The following is a 20139-nucleotide window of genomic DNA, read 5'->3' on the forward strand; positions in this document are numbered from 1 at the left end:
GATCAAAGTACCTACCATTCATTAATGTCCACTTGCAGGCTAGAAACTTTACATACATCTTCGATCTTCACCACAACGCTTACTTTGCAGATAACCAGATGAGAGGATGTGTGTGAAACATTTTGTAACTGTTCTCGACAGTGCACGAGTCAGATACTATTCAGGAGTGGGGCTCATAATAGAGTTATAAAGTAGTGAAAGCAAAATAAAATGTAGGTAAAAGTGGTGATGCAGGTACGGAGAAAAGGAACATCTAGAATATAAAATAAACTATAAAATATGTATATCAACCCCTAAGCATTTTAAAATCAATCATATTAATCCATTTAATTAGGCATTATCACAAATTAAGTTTACATGTTTTACCAATCAGTTATTCTTTAGTATGAGGAGCTTTAGCAGAGTCTTAGGGGATGTTTACATATAGAGGGTGAGCACAGTAGAAGTATGTAAAGAGAAATCAGGAGAGGGAGAGATGCATAATAATAGAAGTTAAGGAAATGAGTTTTAGGTGGGAGGGCTGTGGTGAATCTAGAGTCAGGATTAGCCCCTCCTGACAGCCATTTCAGTGAAGGAGTAAGATTTAAACCTGGTAAGAAGGAGCCAAAGAAGATACTGGAAATTGTGATAAAGACTTCTATTTCTGGAATTAGCCTATGAAAGTACAAGAAAGGGAAAGGAGCAGGAGGGTGAAATGTTGGCGGTCAAGAAACGATTTGCTGTGTTTTTCAGAGAGCAACGCACAAGTCCTCGTTTGTTCCTAGTGGAAGAGTGTCAAGAGAAAATGTAGAAGGAAAAAGAGCAATTAAGAACACTAAATAAAGGGAAAGGAGCAGCAGCAGCCAGCAGCCCAGCCTTGCGAAGGCGGCCACAGCTGCCAACACACTCCCTCACGTTGCCCAGGATCTGCTGAAGGCGCGAGGAAGGAAGAGCCTAAGAGAGGTGGGTGAACTGGATGGGTAAACCTGCTCCTGTGAAAGTGAAGACCACGTCAAAAAAGGCAGCAGGAAGGGATAAATCTTCAGACAAAAAAAGTGCAAACAAAAGGGAAAAGGGTAGCAAAGGAAAAACAAGCTGAAGTGGCTAACCAAGAAACTAAGGATCTACCTGCATAAAATGGAGAAACTAGAAATGAGAATAGTCGAGCCTCTGATGAAGCAAGAGAGAAAGGAGCCAAATTTGATGAATATCATAGACTGTATCTTATCCGTGGTTCCTGTTTCTTCCTCCTTGTACAATCCAGAGGAATATTTTTATCAACCATTTTGTAAATGCAAGTTTTTTGTGGCTCTAGGATAGACATTTTTAAGATATCCATCTTATCTCATTTTAAAAGTATAATTGTTTTTTTAAAGAGGGGAAATCATTTGCTGATTGTTTATTTTCAGAGGTACAACCAGAAAATAGTGGGATATTGACTTATGGGAGGCTGTGACTGTCTTGGATGTCAAATTAACATTCCACGGGGTGGGGAGTTTGCAGTTTGTATACCTTATAATACAACGCATACTAAATCATGATTTGGGGTCACGGTCCTGCATTAAATATGTTGAACATCTTATATTACTTCTTTTCCCACGTTTTTTAGCAATTACTCAGTTTTCCTAAGAACTTTGTTATGAAAGATTGGAAATGTGGGTTGTAGTGTGTTTGATATTAAATTGTGAATTAGTGTGACTCACGATGTAACCGTTACCAACATTTTAATATATTGGTACTTGATATCCTCCTAAGGAAAACTTTCCTCCAAATTTTAAGCTAGAAAGTCGCAGGAATAATTTTAGAAAAAAATTACAACCACACGGCTTTTCTGGTACATACATTAAGAATTATGTACAAATTGTTCATAGCATGTGTGCTGATTTTCAAAACAACCAGTAAAATTTCAAGTATGAAAGAAAAAGGACACTAAGTAAAAAATATAAATTGGACTACGAAACGATAACAGAAGCCCACTTCGGGTGGTAGGGATATGGGCAGTCTTTTTAAAATCTTTTCTTTCTATTTTTTTAAATCAATTTTCGATTTCTTTTCTAAAGAGAAGAATATGTCAAAAACATAAAATGCATTTTAAAAGGGGTTCTACTGATGTCAATGACTCAAATAAGAAAGAGGAGTTAAACGTACTTTCAGTCAGAACAATATGGATTGAAAAAAGAAAATACAGAGACATCTTAAAGTGGAGAGGAGAGAGATCAATAGACCTCATGCAGAACTTAATCTTTTTCTCAGTCAGGTAAAAGCATAACATTTACAACCTGGAGAAAGTAAGATGAGATTAGGAGGTTTCGAAGAGGGTGGGAAAGATTTGTAGCAATCACTGTTAAAATGCAATAGAAACACACAAGTTTTCTCTAGGGATATGAAATATTTTCCAAAAACAATTCAAACTTCTAGCAGGGGAAAAGGGATGGAAGACAAGAGAGGCAAATAATGTAATAAATGTCAACCCCAGGTTTTCTTCTAAAACAGCTTCTCTCCTAATCCTTGTTGGATCAAATAGTTCAAGTGTCTGTGTCAGATATTAGGAGCAGAAAATCAAAGCTGGAAATAAGTTTGTTTTTTTTTTTTAAATAATTCCCAATAGCCCAACAACGACCATATTGTTTACTTCAAACTAGACTTTTGATCTGTTGCTGCTGTGAAATGTGGTTCTTATTCTCCACAAGTGACTGGTATCTGCCACGCTGCAATGCATTAGCTTCCCTTTTTTTGAGATGCAGAAAACTCAATTATGCCTTACTTCCGGTTGGAGATCACTTTGAAATAATAAAAGGAGGAGATTGGAAATATCTACTTAGGTTGATGGAAGAAGATTAGAACATAATACCCCATATCATTATCCCCCAACCAATCCATTCTATATTAAGTTGAAGGTCATTTGGACAAAGAAAGGGTTGACGAATTTTTCTAGATGTTAAATATAAAAAGAGACATAGAAGTTTAAAGAGACTCCTGTATGTTTACCACACTTCTGTGATCTCTTCAGAGCTTTTAGGTGGTAGACTGAAGGGGTATGAATACATTTAGCTTCATTCTTTCCACTTCCTTTTCTTGGTTTTCATAGCTATCTCTAAAGGGAAAATGGGGTACCTATCTGCAGGGAGTGATAGGCTATCTAACTAGTGGGACCACGGGAAACAATGGAATGCTATGAGTAGTCTTAATAAATTTAAAGTAGAGCCAATGCAAAATTTGACAGCTGGATTAACTATGACGATATCTTGCATCTTTAGAATTATAGTTTTCCACCATGCCTGAATGGACAAGAGGAAGTGTGTAAAGGGGCAAGGTGGGAGGGTATGGATGGAGAACTGCAGAGATGCAATCATTCAGGAATATTAAATTAAAGATGGAGTGGTTGTTTGATATCCATTAAATAGAAATAGCTACTCAAGTAAGTATTCGTTTCTCTATGAAGTAGCATAGAAGCCTTGCAATCCTCTGTTGGACTTTGATGAAGAAACTATTAGGCTTAAGGGGTCTGTCATTCCTTCAGCATATTAAGGCAAATATGTTCCCATTTGCATCTCTCTGAGGAATCACCCTTGGCTATTTCCTTCACAGGCACTCATCCACTGATCATAGTTAATTGGAGTAGGGATGATTACTTGACCAAGGCCAATAAAGGAAGGTTTTGTTTTGTTTTATTTGTTTTACTGTGTTTCCGAGTGTAAATAGCTGGTGAGGTAGCTGGTGCCATTTCATGAGGTAGTGTCTGTCTCTTCAACCAGGTCTCAGGGCAGGGCCCTAAATTTTATTTTTGTAAATATCCTACCAGTCTGCAATATTTTGTTCCAGACATGAGTACTATATAAATGCTTATCTACAAACCAACTCTCTCTAAGGGTTCTTATGATCCTCAAAGAGTAATTGAAGGAGGGCATCCTACAGATGAAGGATGGTGCCATACACTTGAAAAATAGCCATCCTCGGGAGGAAAATGAGTGGAATCCATATTCATCACTCACTTCTGGGTCTTGGCTGGTTTCTCCTGCTTCTCATTATAAGGTATGACAAGGTCAACAGCTGAGTCTGGCTTCTGGAGGAGAATTCCCAACTTGATCTTAATCTCCTTGGCCCTGAAAGAAGAGATGTAAGAGGGAAAGAGGACATTGCATGAGCATGCAGATCTCAAAGAGATTTTTTTCTGCGTCATGGAAACAAAAATGAACAAAATCCCATTTCATTTTCAGAGTCATAGCAGAAAGAATACTAATGCCAGAATGCAGACATGTGAATTCTAATAGTAATTACTGTTTATTGAGCTCATATTATGTCATAGGTCAATATATATTATCTCATTTTAAGCTTAATTGTTGCTTTATAATCATTCTTTCATTTTACTAATGGTAGATACTGGGACATCATCCCCATATTACTGGTGAAGAAACTGAATGGCAGAGTTTTAATAACCTGCTTAAGATAACACAGCCAGTATGTGGTGGAGTTGGGTTTGAGCCCAGGCGGTCTGACTCTAGAGTTCACAGGCAGAATACTCACTGCATTGCCTACCAGTCTTCAGAGGGATCTGGTCCAGCTCTATCCTTAACTAGATGTATGACATTTGGGGAAAAAAAAATCATAATTTCACTGCCAAACCTCAATTTCCTCATTTGTAAAATAAGGATGTTTTCTTCCGTCACTTCCATCTATAAAATGAAATTACTCTGCTTGACAATTTATTTTTCTATGAAGTGGTCTTCACTTACCTCATGGGTGGATTTTTTTTTTCTCATCTCCTTGTCCATTGTTCCAAAATGGCTCTTAGAGTATCCTTATGTGTGGTAAGATGTGTGCTAATTGCCAAAGGACTGACTACAACAAAATTGTACTACTTCCTTCTGTCTTCAGCATTTTCAAATAGAAGTGGCCATTATTCTGTCCTTCCCAGGATAGAACTGTTTTCAGGCTCAGTTTCTAAATTAAACTTCTATACTAACCATCACCTCAACACTGAAAGCTCCAGGCAAATCTTAAAATTAATATATAAGACAAGCAGCTGTCTATCGGAAGACCCAAGAAGCTGTCCGTTAATTGTCACGTTGGCAATTTATATATGCTTTTGAGATAGGCTTTATCATATTGCATCCTGATTACTGATTTATGTGTTTGTTTTCTAAACTAGATGTGAGAACTCTTTGAGGCTAGGAATTGAGTCTTATACCGCTTTTTTACCTCTTGTGCTTAGCACAATGACTGACAACATAGTAAGCATCCAAAACTATTTACCGAAGTAAACTAAAAATACCTTGATTTTGTTCCTCACAAATCTACTAACAGTCACCCTCCAGTCAATGCTGATCATAGTCACAGTTTTAAAGAGCTGTGATGGGGCTCACGTGGCCACCAGGTAGGATTTTGCTGCTTTAAACCCACTTTTCTTTAAATTTTTTTTTAAATTTTGAGGCAATGTAAGCAAAGTAAAATGAGTAAGTAAGTAACTATGGTAAGTCACATTAAGGAGAAAATGTTAAGGAAACATACTAACTTACCAAGAGCCCATAAATACCCAATTATTTTACCATATCTTGCTGTGATATAGAAATATTCACCTCTCCTTTTCATTTCTTTCCACTTCTGTTCTTTCCCTAGGACCCTCTGGCTGATGTCAACTCTGGCCCCACATTCAGCAATCATTCTTAGCCAAGCCCAACACTATGGTTCAAACTGGGAATGTTCTGCCAGAGAAACTTATGTAACATCGAGGGTAAAAATAACTGTTGCCTTGATTCCCGGCTTTGTAAGGTACTTAAATGATCTGATGTCTATCTTTTTTTTTAACCTCAAAACTGAGTAAAAATATAGAAACTGATAAAATAGTGCATTCTCATAAATTTTTTTGTTATGATTAACTATACTAATGCATATGAGTCAGTTAGTACATTTGACAGGTAATACTGCTTGTTCAGTTTTAGTACTAACTGCATAATCATTTTTTTGAAACCAAACTCAACCTATATTTAGTGCGCCGAATTAAAACATTCTAAAAATTTCTCACAAGTTACCAAGGAATTACTCCCACCCACCTGTCATATCTATCTCGAGAGACAAGAATTGCCACTTTTACATTTATCTGAAATATGAGAAAATCATATTATTTGGAGTGAAAAAAAAAAACCCATGTAATATTTGTGACCACCCCCTGCTGGCGAATGTGCAGTACTGCAATGAGGGACATTAGAACCTTTGGGATGCAACGCCCTAGCTAGCCCATGAAGAAATTCATCCCCAGTACCTTTTCCCCTAGTTCCTTATGCCCCTCACTTCCCATATGTAAGGCAAATATATGTAGCAACTGTTTTCAAATTCAATCTGAAGCCAGGAATCCACTTACCAATATTTAAAGAGATCTAATGAACATTTGTTTTATTTATGGTTTTGTTTCACGTTGCTTAGGGTTTTGTTTTGATTTTCTCTTATTAAATTTATATTTCATTTACTTTTCTATCTTTTTCTCCATTTAAGCAATTTATTTTGTAAAAGGCAGAGAGAGAGCTGTATATGCTTGCCCAGTCAAAGTGTAATAGTGGGAGGATAATTAGGAGTTGGGTATCCTACAAACAGTTCTTCATTAATTCATTCAGTTATTTATCAATACTTTACTCATTGATCGTATTTGCTGCCAGGCAGTACACTGCCTTCAAGGGGTTTATAGCTTCTTGAGGTCTCGGACTAGCAAACGATCACAAGCTCCAATTTAAAGAGAGGATGTCCAGAAGGCGGGTGCAGGCTGACACACTGTCCGGTGTCTGCGCGGAAAAGTCGGGTGGGGGGCTGTACAGAAAGGCAAAACGGAGCTGGAGAAAAAGCAGGAGTTTCCCAGGTGGACAAGGAAAGGACCCCTTAGGCAGAGAGAAAGGTTTGCGCATGTAGGGGGGCTAGAGAGTATTCTGTACTGCTAGAATGTACAGTGTGATGAGGGAAGAAGGAGAACTGTGAACTCTGTCTCCTCTTCCTCATGGCTATGGAGGGACCTCTTTCCAGTACCCAGCCAACAGCAAATTTTTCATGAATTAAAAAATGAGGTAAAACTGCCTTGATAGGTACCTTCAGAGACTGTCTCCATGCCTCCATGTAAAGAGGTAGCATCCTATCTTATAAAGTCAATGTGTTCCCAAATCTTCTTTTGCTAACCATTTCAGGATGCATTTTCCCATTAAAACACTTTATAATGGTAGTTAAATTTGTAAATCGTCCCACAAAAGACTCTTTAACCCAGAATGAATCAAAACCTTAATGCTATTTTTATATCACTGCTTAGTGGTTTTTCTTTCTTTCTTTTTTTTTTTTTTTTGCATGTGAGGATAATCTAGAAATCAACTACCATTTACAATATTGCCTGAAGAAAGTCATATTCCATTTCCTGAGAGCAGGCAAAGAAAACACAATACCGGATTGCTCTTTTCCTCAATTTTTTTATCATGCCATGGAGATCTATTAGACAAAGGAAGTGCAATGCTTTGGTAAACGCTTCTTTCTATGATTTCAACTGCTGGCTTAATATAGATTCAAATATAGGACATTGAAAAGTAGAAGTATATAAGTTGGAAAGTCCATTTCGTTTAATTTGTAGTTTGATACAATTCAGAGAATGAAGGATATTATTCCACATCTTCTTAAAAACAGTACAATTTTAAAGGCTGAAGATTTGACTGATGCTGAAGTTCAAACCACTTTATACCTATTACTCTTTCTATAAGAATAAACAGTGATACTCATTGATTCTTCTCCTCAAAAATTCTGGAAGTAGGTATGTTAGGAAACTTAGCCTAGCCTCTCCAGAACATCAGATAGTTCCATCTCTTTACCCCATATTAGTGACAGACCATTTCAATAGGAAAAATTTAGAATTGCCATAGCCCAAGCACCCCTAAAAAGAAGGATGGAAAGATCAAAGGTGATGGTGGAGTTACACAGAGAAGATAGGATTTAACATATAATTATGAATGCTGAATGATTAAATTGATATCTCTTTTAGTCTCCAGTGTTTTCGAGCAGTTAGAAGTAAAAACCTAAAATTGTGGAATTGTAACCCATGTCAAAGTCTGAAATATGTTCTACAACTAATTGTGGTGCTGTGCTTTGAAAATCTATAGCTTTTTTGTATATATGTTATTGTTTACAAAAAAAAGCAAAAAAAGTCGATTGTGATATAAAAATGTATTTAAGCCCTCTAGCCTCCTATATTCTGGAGCAGCTAGAAGGAAGCATCTGAGAGGATGGTATGGTAGCCCATGACAAACTCTGGGATCTGTCCTGTAATTACTTTTTGAAGAGTGCTTTGAAAACTATTGCTTTTTATTTCTTTGCTTTGTATAGATGTTATACTACACAATTAAAAAGTTAAAAATAAAAAATAAAAATTCTGGAAATGCTATTCAAATTCCTGGTGCCCTTCCTTCCTGCCATAATCAGCACATATAAATAGGGTATGAAACAGACCAAATGGAAAATCAAGTAAAACAAAAGCTCAAACCTACCATACTATTCATCCCTTTTAAAGATAAGTTTGAATGTATCTGACATTAATTTAATATCTTCTCCAACCAGAGAAGAATTCTTCCTAATCTGTTTACAATTTCAGTTTCAACCTGTGGCTATATTTGACCGCACAATAAGCATTTTTCCTGGCTACATGACATTAATGCTTGTTAACAAGAAATGATTTTTTTTTTCTCCTCGCATCTCACCCCCACCTTGTTATCCTTTTGTTTCATAAAGAAAAATGTGTTTTGAAACAAAATCAATTGGAGATGCCTGACTGAAGGTTTTAATTAAAGGCTCAGGAGATGATCATTCTTTTTCTAGATGACTCATACTAGTAATTTCAAGCACAAAAGGGTTTGAATAATTCTAGGGCTGTGCAGTATTAAATCTGCTTCTTGTGTGGGTATGCTGGCCAGAAAACCACATTTTAAAAGGCCTTGGGTCACCCTGTGCTTCCCATTAATGGCTGAATTGAGGGAAAGTTATTATCTTAAAGTGCATAAGTGTAGAAAACCAGTTTGAGCAATCATTAAAAGCAAAAATACAGGTGGATTTTTTAAAATGCAATTATATTTGAGCATAATGTATTGAGAATCAGCTATACATAAGGTCCTGTGCTGGGTGTTACACGGTTACAGAGATACTCATTACCTGGCAGACACGTAGAACAAATGAGTGTGGGATACTGTGCTGGTTTGAAAGGAAGTATGCCCCCTAAGAAAAGCCATGTTTTAGTATAAATCCCATTTCTTAAAGGTAGAATAATCCCTATTCAATACTGTATATTTGAAACTGTAATGAGATCATCTCCCTGGTTGATGTGATTTAGTTAAGAATGGTTGTTAAACTGGATTAGGGGATGACATGTCTCCACCCATTTGAGTGGGTCTTGATTAGTTTCTGAAGTCCTATAAAAGAGAAAACATTTTGGAGATTCAGAGAGACTCAGAGAGAGCAGAGAATGCTGCAGCACCACAAAGCAAAGAGTCCATGAGCCAGCAACCTTTGGAGATGAAGAAGGGAAACGCCTCCTGGGGAGCTTCATGAAACCAGAAGCCAGGAGAGTAAGCTAGCAGATGATGCCGTGTCTGCCATGTACCCTTCCAGCCAAGAGAGAAACCGTGACTGTGTTCACCATGTGCCTTTCCAGATGAGAGAGGAACCCTGAACTTCATCGGCCTTCTTGAACCAAGGTATCTTTCCCTGGATGCCTTAGATTGGACATTTCTATAGACTTGTTTTAATTGGGACATTTTCTCAGCCTTAGAACTGTAAACCAGCGACTCATTAAATTCTTCCTTTTAAAAGCCATTCCGTTTCTGGTATATTGCATTCCGGCAGCTAGCAAACTAGAACAGATACATACAGGTAAACCACATGCTAGATTTTGTTTTGTTTTTCTTATTATTGATGAAAGATCAAAGAACATAGCTCCTTACCTCAAGGAACTCAAATGTATACTAAATTGATAACATAAAGTTCAATCTAACTGCTACACCTACTATAGTCTTAGAACCTTCTGTGTTTTTCTTTGATGTCATCTATCAATTTGCAGTTACATCTCTGTATATTTATTTGAGTATTGTCTATCTCTCCCATTAGAAAAACCAGCTGCCAGAAGCAGGGTCAATATCTATTTTGTTCACAAATTGCAGCCTCAGCCCTTAGCCCAGGGCCTAGCACTTAAACAGGCACTCAATAAAGATTTGCTAAAAAATTGATGAATGAATAAATAAATGAATGAACTAAATTGCCAAGTTGTAGTTAAATTGTATTTGGGGATGAGACAGGTAAAATATTGGGATGTGGTATGGAATGAGTCATCAAGGACTAGGGTCTCTTAATCTTTTAGCCAGAAAGATGAAAAGCCACTAAATGACTACAAGGAATATAAAGTAGCTCAACTCAGCTTCTGTTCCTTAAAGAGACCGAAAATAGACAAGAGGGGCTCAGTTTCTCACACCATATAGCCCTGCCTATGACATACTTTGATGAGAAGGGGCAGCGAGGGTAACTGCAATCACAAACAATCTGATCAGAATAAATTATGAGATCATAATTCATCAGGATTTAGAAACAGGGTAGCCCTTGTGTAGTCTAGTTCCGCAGGTGAAACACTTCCAGCGACCACAGGCAAGTGTCATTGTAGACTCCAGACAACACGTCACAAACACCCATGAAGGAAGAAGGATTGAAAAGTACTGGGCAGGGTTTTTACAACACATTCTCAAAATAGGTGTTTCAATGTGTCCCATTTCCAGGTGAATTCAACTTAAATCTGTGTTGCAGATGCCCCCTGCTGGCCACGGGATGGCATAAGCATCAATGAAAAAATAAACAAGGAGTAGGTGTATTATTCCAGATTACTTCCTTCTGAAGAAGCACGACAAAGTTTCTTTCCACATGAGTAAAAAGGACATGTCCTTTCTTGGCTCCTAAGCCTGTAATACATACCCAGGAATGTAAAAGAAAGCTTCTAAAACACCTTTTAGCAACTGATCTCCATGGCTGGACATACAGAGTCAGCCAGATCTGAGCTCCAAAGAAAAGCTGAGCTCCTCCGAGTTGTGTGCAAAAGAAATCTGAATGGTGTAGACAGCACCAAAGCAGTGCCGACAGAGAGAAGGAGCCCAAGGGACCCAGCTAGAGGAATCCATTTGGTTGAAGACTGAAAGCCTTTTTGTGGATTACTCATTTAAAACTTGAGATCAATAGAGTTGATTACTCATAAATGGCTTGTTTTTTATTAACAGGGGTTAATAACTGATTTTAAAAACCCTTAGTAGAGTATAAGAAAATATCAGTAGATAAAGCAATTTTGGAACTGAAATTTTCAAGCACCCAAGATCCTCTGAACATGGTGTCTTATCAAGATTAACTCTCAAGGGCAGTAAGGAAGCACAGCCCAGTCATTTTGGTGGGGAGAGAATGTATCAGCTTGGCCTCTACCCTTTTCCTGAATTAGCCTACTTCACGCTGAACTAGAGAAAACACATTCATCACTCATGCTTAACCGTAAATGAAATGCTATCATGTGAAAATAAATTTTTATGGAAAAGAATTCTATAGTCATTGAAGATGAGATACTCCTCTGTGGTCAAAATGAGAGAAAGATGAAGAAAATGCTGAAGAATATATGGTATTATTATTAATGTATGATGATGCAAATTCTCAAGTCACAGCTCTGTTTCCAAACATCTCCCAGTGGTTTTCATTTTCTTTCATATTAGTGATTTGAAATATAATGAGCCACTTCAAACTCTGAGAAGATTGAAAAGATGGAATTGACTATGTCAAGCAATGCTCTTCCTTCTGCAGAACACACATTTATCCATTATAACTTCCCAACACATGATATCGCCTATCCTTTCCTTCTGCATATTCTCCTAATGACAAATATTTCTATTCTTATATTCAAGCTCTTGCCTCAACTGCCCCCAGATTAACATGTTGTCAGTGACTGCCCCTCATGGGCAACCTGCTGTAAAAGTCTTAGAGTGCTTATAAGGGTCCTTGTTTGAATAAGCTAGCTTTATTTCATAGGATCCCCATGGAGATAGAGTAACCTGACCTTTTATAGCATCTCCTTTTGCTCATTTTTTTATTCAACAGATTTTAAATATGTTTACAGAATATCTACCATCTGCCATACACTATTACATATTTTTAACTCCCAATTGACTCAAAGAAACATGATTCTCCCAAAGAGCTTCTGTATTGGTTCTGGATACAAAACTAGGAACCAGAACAGTGTAATATAAAATTCTAACTGGTTGTAATCGCTACAGTATGACATTATATATGTGCTTGTTAGTTCAGGAATTCACATCTCAGTGGTGATCAGCTACTTTTCAAAAAGGCCAAGCTCCAGAGATGGCTACTTTAGATGACTCAGCTGTTCATATCTAGAGCAACACTAGATGTTTTTCCAACTAAAGGAACACATGAGAGCAATAAGTTTTTATAGGTAGGCTTGTTCACTCAATAACAGGCTATCTTTGGTCACAATTGTGGTGCCCAAGTCCTTTGGACTGATGGCACTATTGTGGAAATACTCCCCACTCTTTCCCTAAAAAGGTTGTAAGCATATCAGAGCAGTTTACCTTAGAGTTGACAACTGTGGCTTGACTCCTAAATTGTCTCACCATTGGTTCTGAGGATTCTTATTGTTTGACTTCAACTGTAAGGATGCCAGGATCCCCCCTCAGAATGTCACTGCCTCTGAGCAAACCTTTCATACAGGAAATAGCCACAACACAAAGAACTGAAACTCTATGGAGATTATAGAACAGGTTGTATTCATATTTGTGTCTACTTTTTAATAAGTATCTGCCTCGGTAAGTATGACATAATTGTGTTTCCTTTTAGGTGTGGTGGTTTTGCCTTTTCAAGCTGGTAGTAAAGTTGTGGAGACATAATTATCACTCCGCACTAACCGTTAATAGTTTACTGATATCTACCAAAAAGAACCTCAGAGTTATACATGAGTAAATACATCTAAGCTAGTTTTCAGTAGCCACTTACTCTCTGTGTGCTCTTATGCAAATTATGTAAGACCTATGGTGCTCCGTTTTAAGATTGTAAAATGAAAATAATATCGGTAATTGCTATATGAGTTTTTTGTGAGAGGTGCCTGAGGTGATGCATGTAAAATTAAGCACAGTGTCTGGAAAACAAATGGCACATGACACATGCTAGCATCATGTCACTATCACCATCATCATCATCACCACTATCATTCACTTATTTAACACTCATACTACCTAGAATCATAGTTTAGAGCAGTTCCCTTTAACTTTGGAGATATTAATATTATATTACATTAAGCTCATTTTTTCTTGATTTGATGAACAGACTCCATTATTTAAACTTATACTTCTGGTAAAATAAGTAAGAAACTAAACTGAGAGAATTAGGAAAAATCAGAAGCAATTCCTGGTGACTCCACACTGCTGAAGGTAGGAGGAAAGCCAAGCACCAAAAGCCAGGAAGGTATTACGCTGCATATCAGTGTCCAAAAGATAAAAGGAAGGCCCTGCCTCACTTTCTTGCGGGGTGGGAAGATCTATCTCTGTGAATCCCTTTCTTTGCTCATTGATGGGCCTATGCAGCTTGAACTTGAGCTGGTTGTTAGAAGATGGATCAACTTTAATAATGCATTCTCTTCCTTGGGCACCTGAATCAGAAACACACTTCTGTCTCCCCTAGATCTCCAGCAGATCTGAGTGTGGAAGACCATGTGAGGTCACCAGACTTTTATTTTCGTCATACGCTGCCTAAATCTAGGTGCAAGTACACCACTTAGGCTGGAGAGGTCATTTCTCAGCCAACAGGCAGCAAAGGGGTGAGCTGTGGCAATTCTTAAAGGTGATAATGAAAACTTATATAAAATATTAATTAACTGAGGTTTTAATCAATGATTTTCCCAACATATAGTTTTCCATTTTACTTCCAACAAGGCGACCAGGCATTTGTGCTTTCATGGTTGATGCTAATTGAAGATAGGCTTCTGTTTTTGGCTTTTATTTTCCAAAACCCTACACTCACTGCAGAAATACATTGGACTGTTCCAAAAGGTGACTGAGAGGTTAGTGCCGTGGGAAAGGAAGAAGCAGGAAAACAGAGAAGGAAAAAGGATAGAATCCTGGAGACCCAGCCCCTCCATCTTTACAGGGCTCCAGGGAGGTGGCAGGAACACAGAGGGGGTCAGTTATGTGGTATCCCTAATGAGACTAGACTCTAAGCATCCAGAGCCTCTAATTTCACCAAAGATGATACCCAAACCCAATCATAAGGCTCTGGAGTGACTTCCATGGACTGTGAATAAACAATAAATAAATAAATGATGCATCCATTTAAAGGGTATTTAAAAATCAGTCACCTATAAGAATGAAAATGCTGCCACAAAAATAATTGCTTGAATTAAAACAGTAGATGTCAGGAGAAGTTACTAGCCATAATGGTGATGAAACTATAGAAACAGTGAACAATAAATGTTGTGAAGTTTCCATTACTGAGGAAAAGTCATCAAGGAAAGACTAGTAATGAACAGCTTTGGATAACTGTTATATGATCACCTGTGTATGTCCAAGACGATTTCATACGATATTTCCCAAATCTAGATTCCATTATTACAGCCACAGTATCATGTTGAATTGTGTTCAACCTCTTCCTTGTACTTGGCAGAGAAAAATGTCCAACTCTATGTTGTGGCAAAAATCCTGTTTCAGATTATCTAACTAGATGAGTTTGCAAAGCAACTATGCTACATGTTGAAATGCTGTTTCTAGAGAGGAAGTAAAGTCTATGTTGAGCTCACACCCAGAAAATGTGATTAATACCCAAAAAAGATATTTTTCCTCAAAAGTAGGAGCCAGTATATGTAGTGGTTAAAGAAAAAGGATATTGGAACCAAAATGCCCAGATTCATCTGACAGCACAGTGACTTTAGACAAGTTTCCTAACCTTACGTTGCCTCATTTTCTTATCTGTAAAATGAAGATAATAACAGTACCTACCTCCTAATGTTCTTATGATAATTCAGTAGTATATTGCATGTAAAGCACTCATATCGGTGCCATACACATGGCAAACACTCTATAAATGGCAAGTTGTCATTATTATTAATTATTATTTACAGATGGTTCTGTACCAATAAAGGGAAATGTCTAGGCTTTTCACAGGACAAATGTTACCTCTCAACATAGAGCATAACAATTGGAAGGAAACTTAGGGAAAAAGTGCAACGGGTTAACATTTGCTCTCAACTAAACTTTACTTATAACTCAGTCACTAATTTTCCTTGAATAAGTTAAGTTCTCTTGTATTTAATCAAAAAAAGAATAAAGAAGGAGGGAGGCAGGGAAGGAAGGAAGGGAGGGAGTGAGGAAAGGAGGGAGAGAAGGAGGAAGTAAGTTTAATGAAATTTGTTGTGAACCTTAAATAAGCCAGTACATTAAAGTGTTCACAACCACATTTTGCACACAGAAAATGCAATCAGGCTCAAGTGTCAATTTGGCCAAGTGATGGGGCCTAGTGTCCTGTTGCTGTGGACTTAAATCATCAACATGTAAATTCCATCTGTGGATCTGTGGTCAGCTAAAGGGAGTGCCTTTCACAATGAGTGAGGCTTAAAAGGAGAAGCCAGAAGAGAGATAGAAACAGTAGAGTGAGCAGCCCAGCACACCTCAGCTCAGTGCTCAGAGCTGGGTTCAAACCCATATGTTTGGAGATGCAGAAAAGAAATGCTCCCAGGAAATCCTTTTGAACTCAGAAGCTGGTAGGGAGGGCCAGTAGATATTGCTATATGCCTTCCCACGTGACAGAGAAAGCCAGAAGAAAGCCAGCTGCTTTTCCTCTGAAGAACTGCAAATCTGTAACTAAATAAATCTCCTTTATAAAACTAGTCCATTTCGGGTGTATTGCATTCTGACAGCATTAGCAAACTAAAACAAGTTTTGGTACCAAAGGAGTGGAGTGCTGCTGCATTTACAATTGCCAAATATGTTGGAATGGCTTTTTACATGGAATAGGGGAGGACTCTGGAAGAATTGTGAGGAGCTTGATAGAGAAAGTCCAGATTGCTTTGAAGAGACTATTGGTGGAAATATGGACTTTAAAGATATTCACTGAGGCCTTGGACAGAAATGAGGAATGTGTCATTGCAGATTGGAGGGAAGGCAACCCTTGTTTTAAGGTGGCAGAAAGTTTGGCAAAATTGAATCCTGGTATGGAATGGAAGGGAGAACTTGAATGTGATGATCTGAGAACCTGACTGAGATAATATTCAAGCTAAATTGAAGGATAGATCCTGGTTTCTCTTGCAGCTTGCAGTAAAATGAGACAAGAAAAGGATAGGCTGGCTGCAGACTGAAATTTTGGGTGCAAAGAAACTAGAAAATGGTGGTCCGGAAAATTCTGGGCTTCCAGAAAGTGAGATCCCACAGAACAGTGCCCCACATGAAGATTTAACCAAACATAGAACCAATCAGCCATTACAAGACAAGCCAAGATTGGAGATGGAGTTATCCGGAAAGGGTTTGAGGAAGGTTCTATTGTCTGATGGTTTTGATCCCCGTATGCTACATGCCAAGTCAACAAATTTTTCGCAAGACTTGTGAAAACAGAACCACTGAAAATGGACAGATAGAAGGAGAAATAACCTCAGAGGCAGAACCATGGAAGCAAAGGTCTGAAGCCAAGAAATCTCATTCTGGGAGAGTGGATCTTCCTGTGTGTTGAAGGCGTGAGTTTGCCCCAGAGGCAGAGGGTGGGCCTTCTGCCTCAATGTTCAGGAAGAGTTATGGTGCCCTAGGCCTTGGAGAGGGTGGAGCTCCTTCTCCAGGGGTTGAGAGGAGCCTGGATGCCACCCCATTGTTTTGAAGGGGTTGAACATGTGCCCTGGAAATGGCAAGGAATCCAGGTGCCACCCAGATGCTTGAGAAGTGTGGGGCTGAAAAAAAAGGTGGTTCCCCAAAGTTCCAGCCCTCATCCCAGTGTTTGGAGAGGACAGGGCCACTGTCAAGGCGCTTGGAAAGGTTGGGACTGCTTTCTAAAGCCCCAAAGATGAATGGGTCTCAGATTTTGAAATCTTACGGAGTTTGCCATGCAGGTTTTCTGAATTGATTAGGTCTGGTGACCCCTGCTTTCATTCCAATTTCTTCCTATGGCAATGGGATTGTTTATCCTATGACAGGTTCTTCTTTGTATATAAGAAACAGATAACTTGCTCTAAGTGCACAGGTCCACAGCCAGAGGAGAATTTTGCCTTAAGACAGATTATGCTTGTAATTGACTAGATGAGATTTTGTAATATTTTTGAGTTGTTATTGTATTTGTATTGTTACTGAAATGATTTAAGGCTTTTGTGATATTGTGATGAAATGAATGCATTTTGTATGTGGAAAGATTTATTCATTGTATGCAAGACAGCTGAGTATTTCTAGGAAAAAAATGTCTGCTATGATTTTCCCTTTAGAGATTAAGTATGGTTTAAGGTAATGCATATAGTTGCCAAGTTGACAAGGGGTGGACTCTGAAGTAATTAGGTTCAGGTGTCAATTTGGCCTGGTGATGGTGCCCAGTTGTTCTGTGGCTGTGGACTTAAGTCGTCAGCATGTGAATTTCACCTATGGCTGATGGCATCTGTGGTCAGCTAAGGGGGAGTGACTTCTGCAGAGTGAGGCTTAAAAGGAGGAGTCAGAAGAGAAAGAGAAACAGTTCAGTAGAGCTCAGCAGCCCAGTACACCACAGCTCAGCACTCAGAGCTGGGTTCAGACCCAGATGTGTGGCGATTCAGGAAGGAAACACTCCCAGGAAAGACTCTTGAACCCAGAAGCTGGGAGAAGGCCAGCAGATGTCTGCCATGTGACAGAGAAAGCCAGGGGAAAGCCAGCTGCCTTTCCACCAAAGAACTATAAATTTGTAACTAAATAAATCTTCTTTATAAAATCCAATCCATTTCTGGAAGTACTAAAATAAGAAGTATACCATAACTGTTATTATTATTACTGCTGATACCATTCATATTTGTTCTACTATCTTTATTAACATTTATCACATCATCTTGCACGTGGGTGTTGTTTAATAAATCTCTATTGAAAATAAGGAAAATGAAAGAAATGGAGAGGAGAGGAAATGAAAGGATGGGAAGGGGGAGGGAGAATAAAATAGAATAGAATAGAACAGAACAGATTAGAATATGCTCAACAAAGATCTATTTGATCAACATGCAAGATAAACTTCCTTAGAGGCAAAGAGGAAGAATGTAAAATGCATTGAGAACTTAGGAAACATTATACACTAGTGATAGAAATTTTAACATGTATTATATCACTTAAAAATTACAGTTCTCGAAACTTAATGTGTCCTCTTTCAGTGACTTTGGAGTCCTCCACCTTGGAATAATACTATCAATTCTAAAAGAATAGGGAAGATGCAATGCTGGACTCTTCATCAAGATCACTCCTATGGAGTGAAAAAGAAAGTAAGTTTGGGGACATGTGCTGCTGCCTAGCACAACTCAAAGCTACATTGTAATATTCCTCCCTTGTACTATTAATAAAAGAGACAGAATATTGGTTTTCCCAAGCACTGGCCACTCCCTTTTCTAGGATTCCCATGGAAATTGAGATATTTCCCAGGCTTTTATGGCCTATCTCTGACATACTCATCACTCAGAGTAGGTTATTGAGGGCAATTAAGGAGACAGTGAAGGGACAAGATGGACAAGATAGAAGCAGTTTATTTCCCTTTGACCTTCAATTCCCCGTCTAATTCAAACTGTTATTGGCAGGGTTGTTGGATTTTTTGGCAATTCAGTTTAGAAGCCATATAATGAATAATGGGAAAATGGTCCTCAAGTTGGAAGAAGATAAAAAATTTGTGCTTTATTTTGAGTTCCAAAGGCGGAAGGGTCAATAGGAATTCCCAGGAGAGCTTCTCTGGACATCGGAGAGACCCATAACCTTTGAGCATGTCCATGTCTGTCTGCTTTAAATTATAAAGAGGGACTCTATAGACTGAAAGTTCCTAGTTGTAGATGGAACCTGCTTTTTAAAAATAATTTTATATATTACGAAAGAAAGAAAGAGGAAGGAAGGAAGGAAGGGAGGGAGGGAGGGAGGGAGGGCGGGAGGGAGGGAGGGAGGCAAAGAGGAAGAATGTAAAATGCATTGAGAACTTAGGAAACATTATACACTAGTGATAGAAACTTTAACATGCATTATATAACTTAAAAATTACAGTTCCTGAAACTTAATGTGTCCTCTCAGTGAATTTATGTAGTAGATACAAGCTCATTACTTCAAGTAATCAGCTACTTGACCAACATTTGTCTTTGCCAAATTATTAAAAGAGTTTTTGGAATAAAATGATGACAGAACTGTTTCTTGTCTGAAGCACAGAATTGGATTTCAAATAATCTCTTCTCTCCTCCCCCAAATGTGGTAATAGTACCTTTTTATCTCCAAGATTTCTGTTTTCAAGAACTGCATTAATTTATTTATTCATTTATTTATCAGGCTTTAGAAGAACAACCACTATTTGTTAGGCACCATACTAAATTCTATAGTTGTATCCTGCAAAATTAATGACACTTTGCTCTTGACCTTAAGTAGCCTCTATTTCATAACCTTATATATGTAGGTATGTAGTTGGGGGGAGGGGGCAGAACACAGTAATGACATGTTGGAAAAAAAACCTAATTTGGATTTAGCATACCTGGAGTGCTTGTCTGACATTGAGCCAAACATTTAACTTATCTGTGCTTTTTCAGCTATAAATGCTGATGATATCTATCTTGTAGGATTAGATGAGAATCAAATCATAAAGCATATACTACCCAACCAAAGTTGAATTTGAGGAAAATAAAAGAAGTGATATGAATTACAAGGAACATGAAAAAGTTCTTTGAGTGTTCAAAGAATAGAGAGAGAGATTCTCCGTAAGGGGAAACTAGAGGCATCTTCCCAGAGGCATCTTCCCAGAAGAATTGATATTTAGGGATGTATAATTTGACTTGGCCCCTGTGAACCCAGGTAGGAGAGGCTATTGATTTGCATCCCAAAGTAGGTGCCCGCTTCCTGTCTCCCCCCGTGCTCCCCAGAGATCACCCTTAAAGTTTAATATGGAAATCTATTGAAACTAAAA

General features: G+C 38.1%; 1 protein-coding gene and 1 long non-coding RNA gene across 2 annotated transcripts in view; both read right to left on the reverse strand.

The window, feature by feature from the left end:
- Positions 1 to 20139, reverse strand: part of LOC143678814 (uncharacterized) — a 461187-nt gene that overhangs the window by 107951 nt on the left and 333097 nt on the right. The gene's annotated exons all lie outside the window — the stretch shown is intronic.
- RGS5 (regulator of G protein signaling 5) overlaps positions 1 to 20139 on the reverse strand; it is a 58920-nt gene that overhangs the window by 22987 nt on the left and 15794 nt on the right. The window contains exon 2 of the mRNA XM_077156756.1: positions 3972 to 4082. Within this exon, the coding sequence (XP_077012871.1) occupies positions 3972 to 4082 (111 nt within the window). The remainder of the gene's footprint in view (positions 1 to 3971; positions 4083 to 20139) is intronic.

This window comes from Tamandua tetradactyla, chromosome 4, assembly GCF_023851605.1.
Source record: "Tamandua tetradactyla isolate mTamTet1 chromosome 4, mTamTet1.pri, whole genome shotgun sequence".
Classification (NCBI taxonomy): Eukaryota; Metazoa; Chordata; class Mammalia; order Pilosa; family Myrmecophagidae; genus Tamandua; species Tamandua tetradactyla.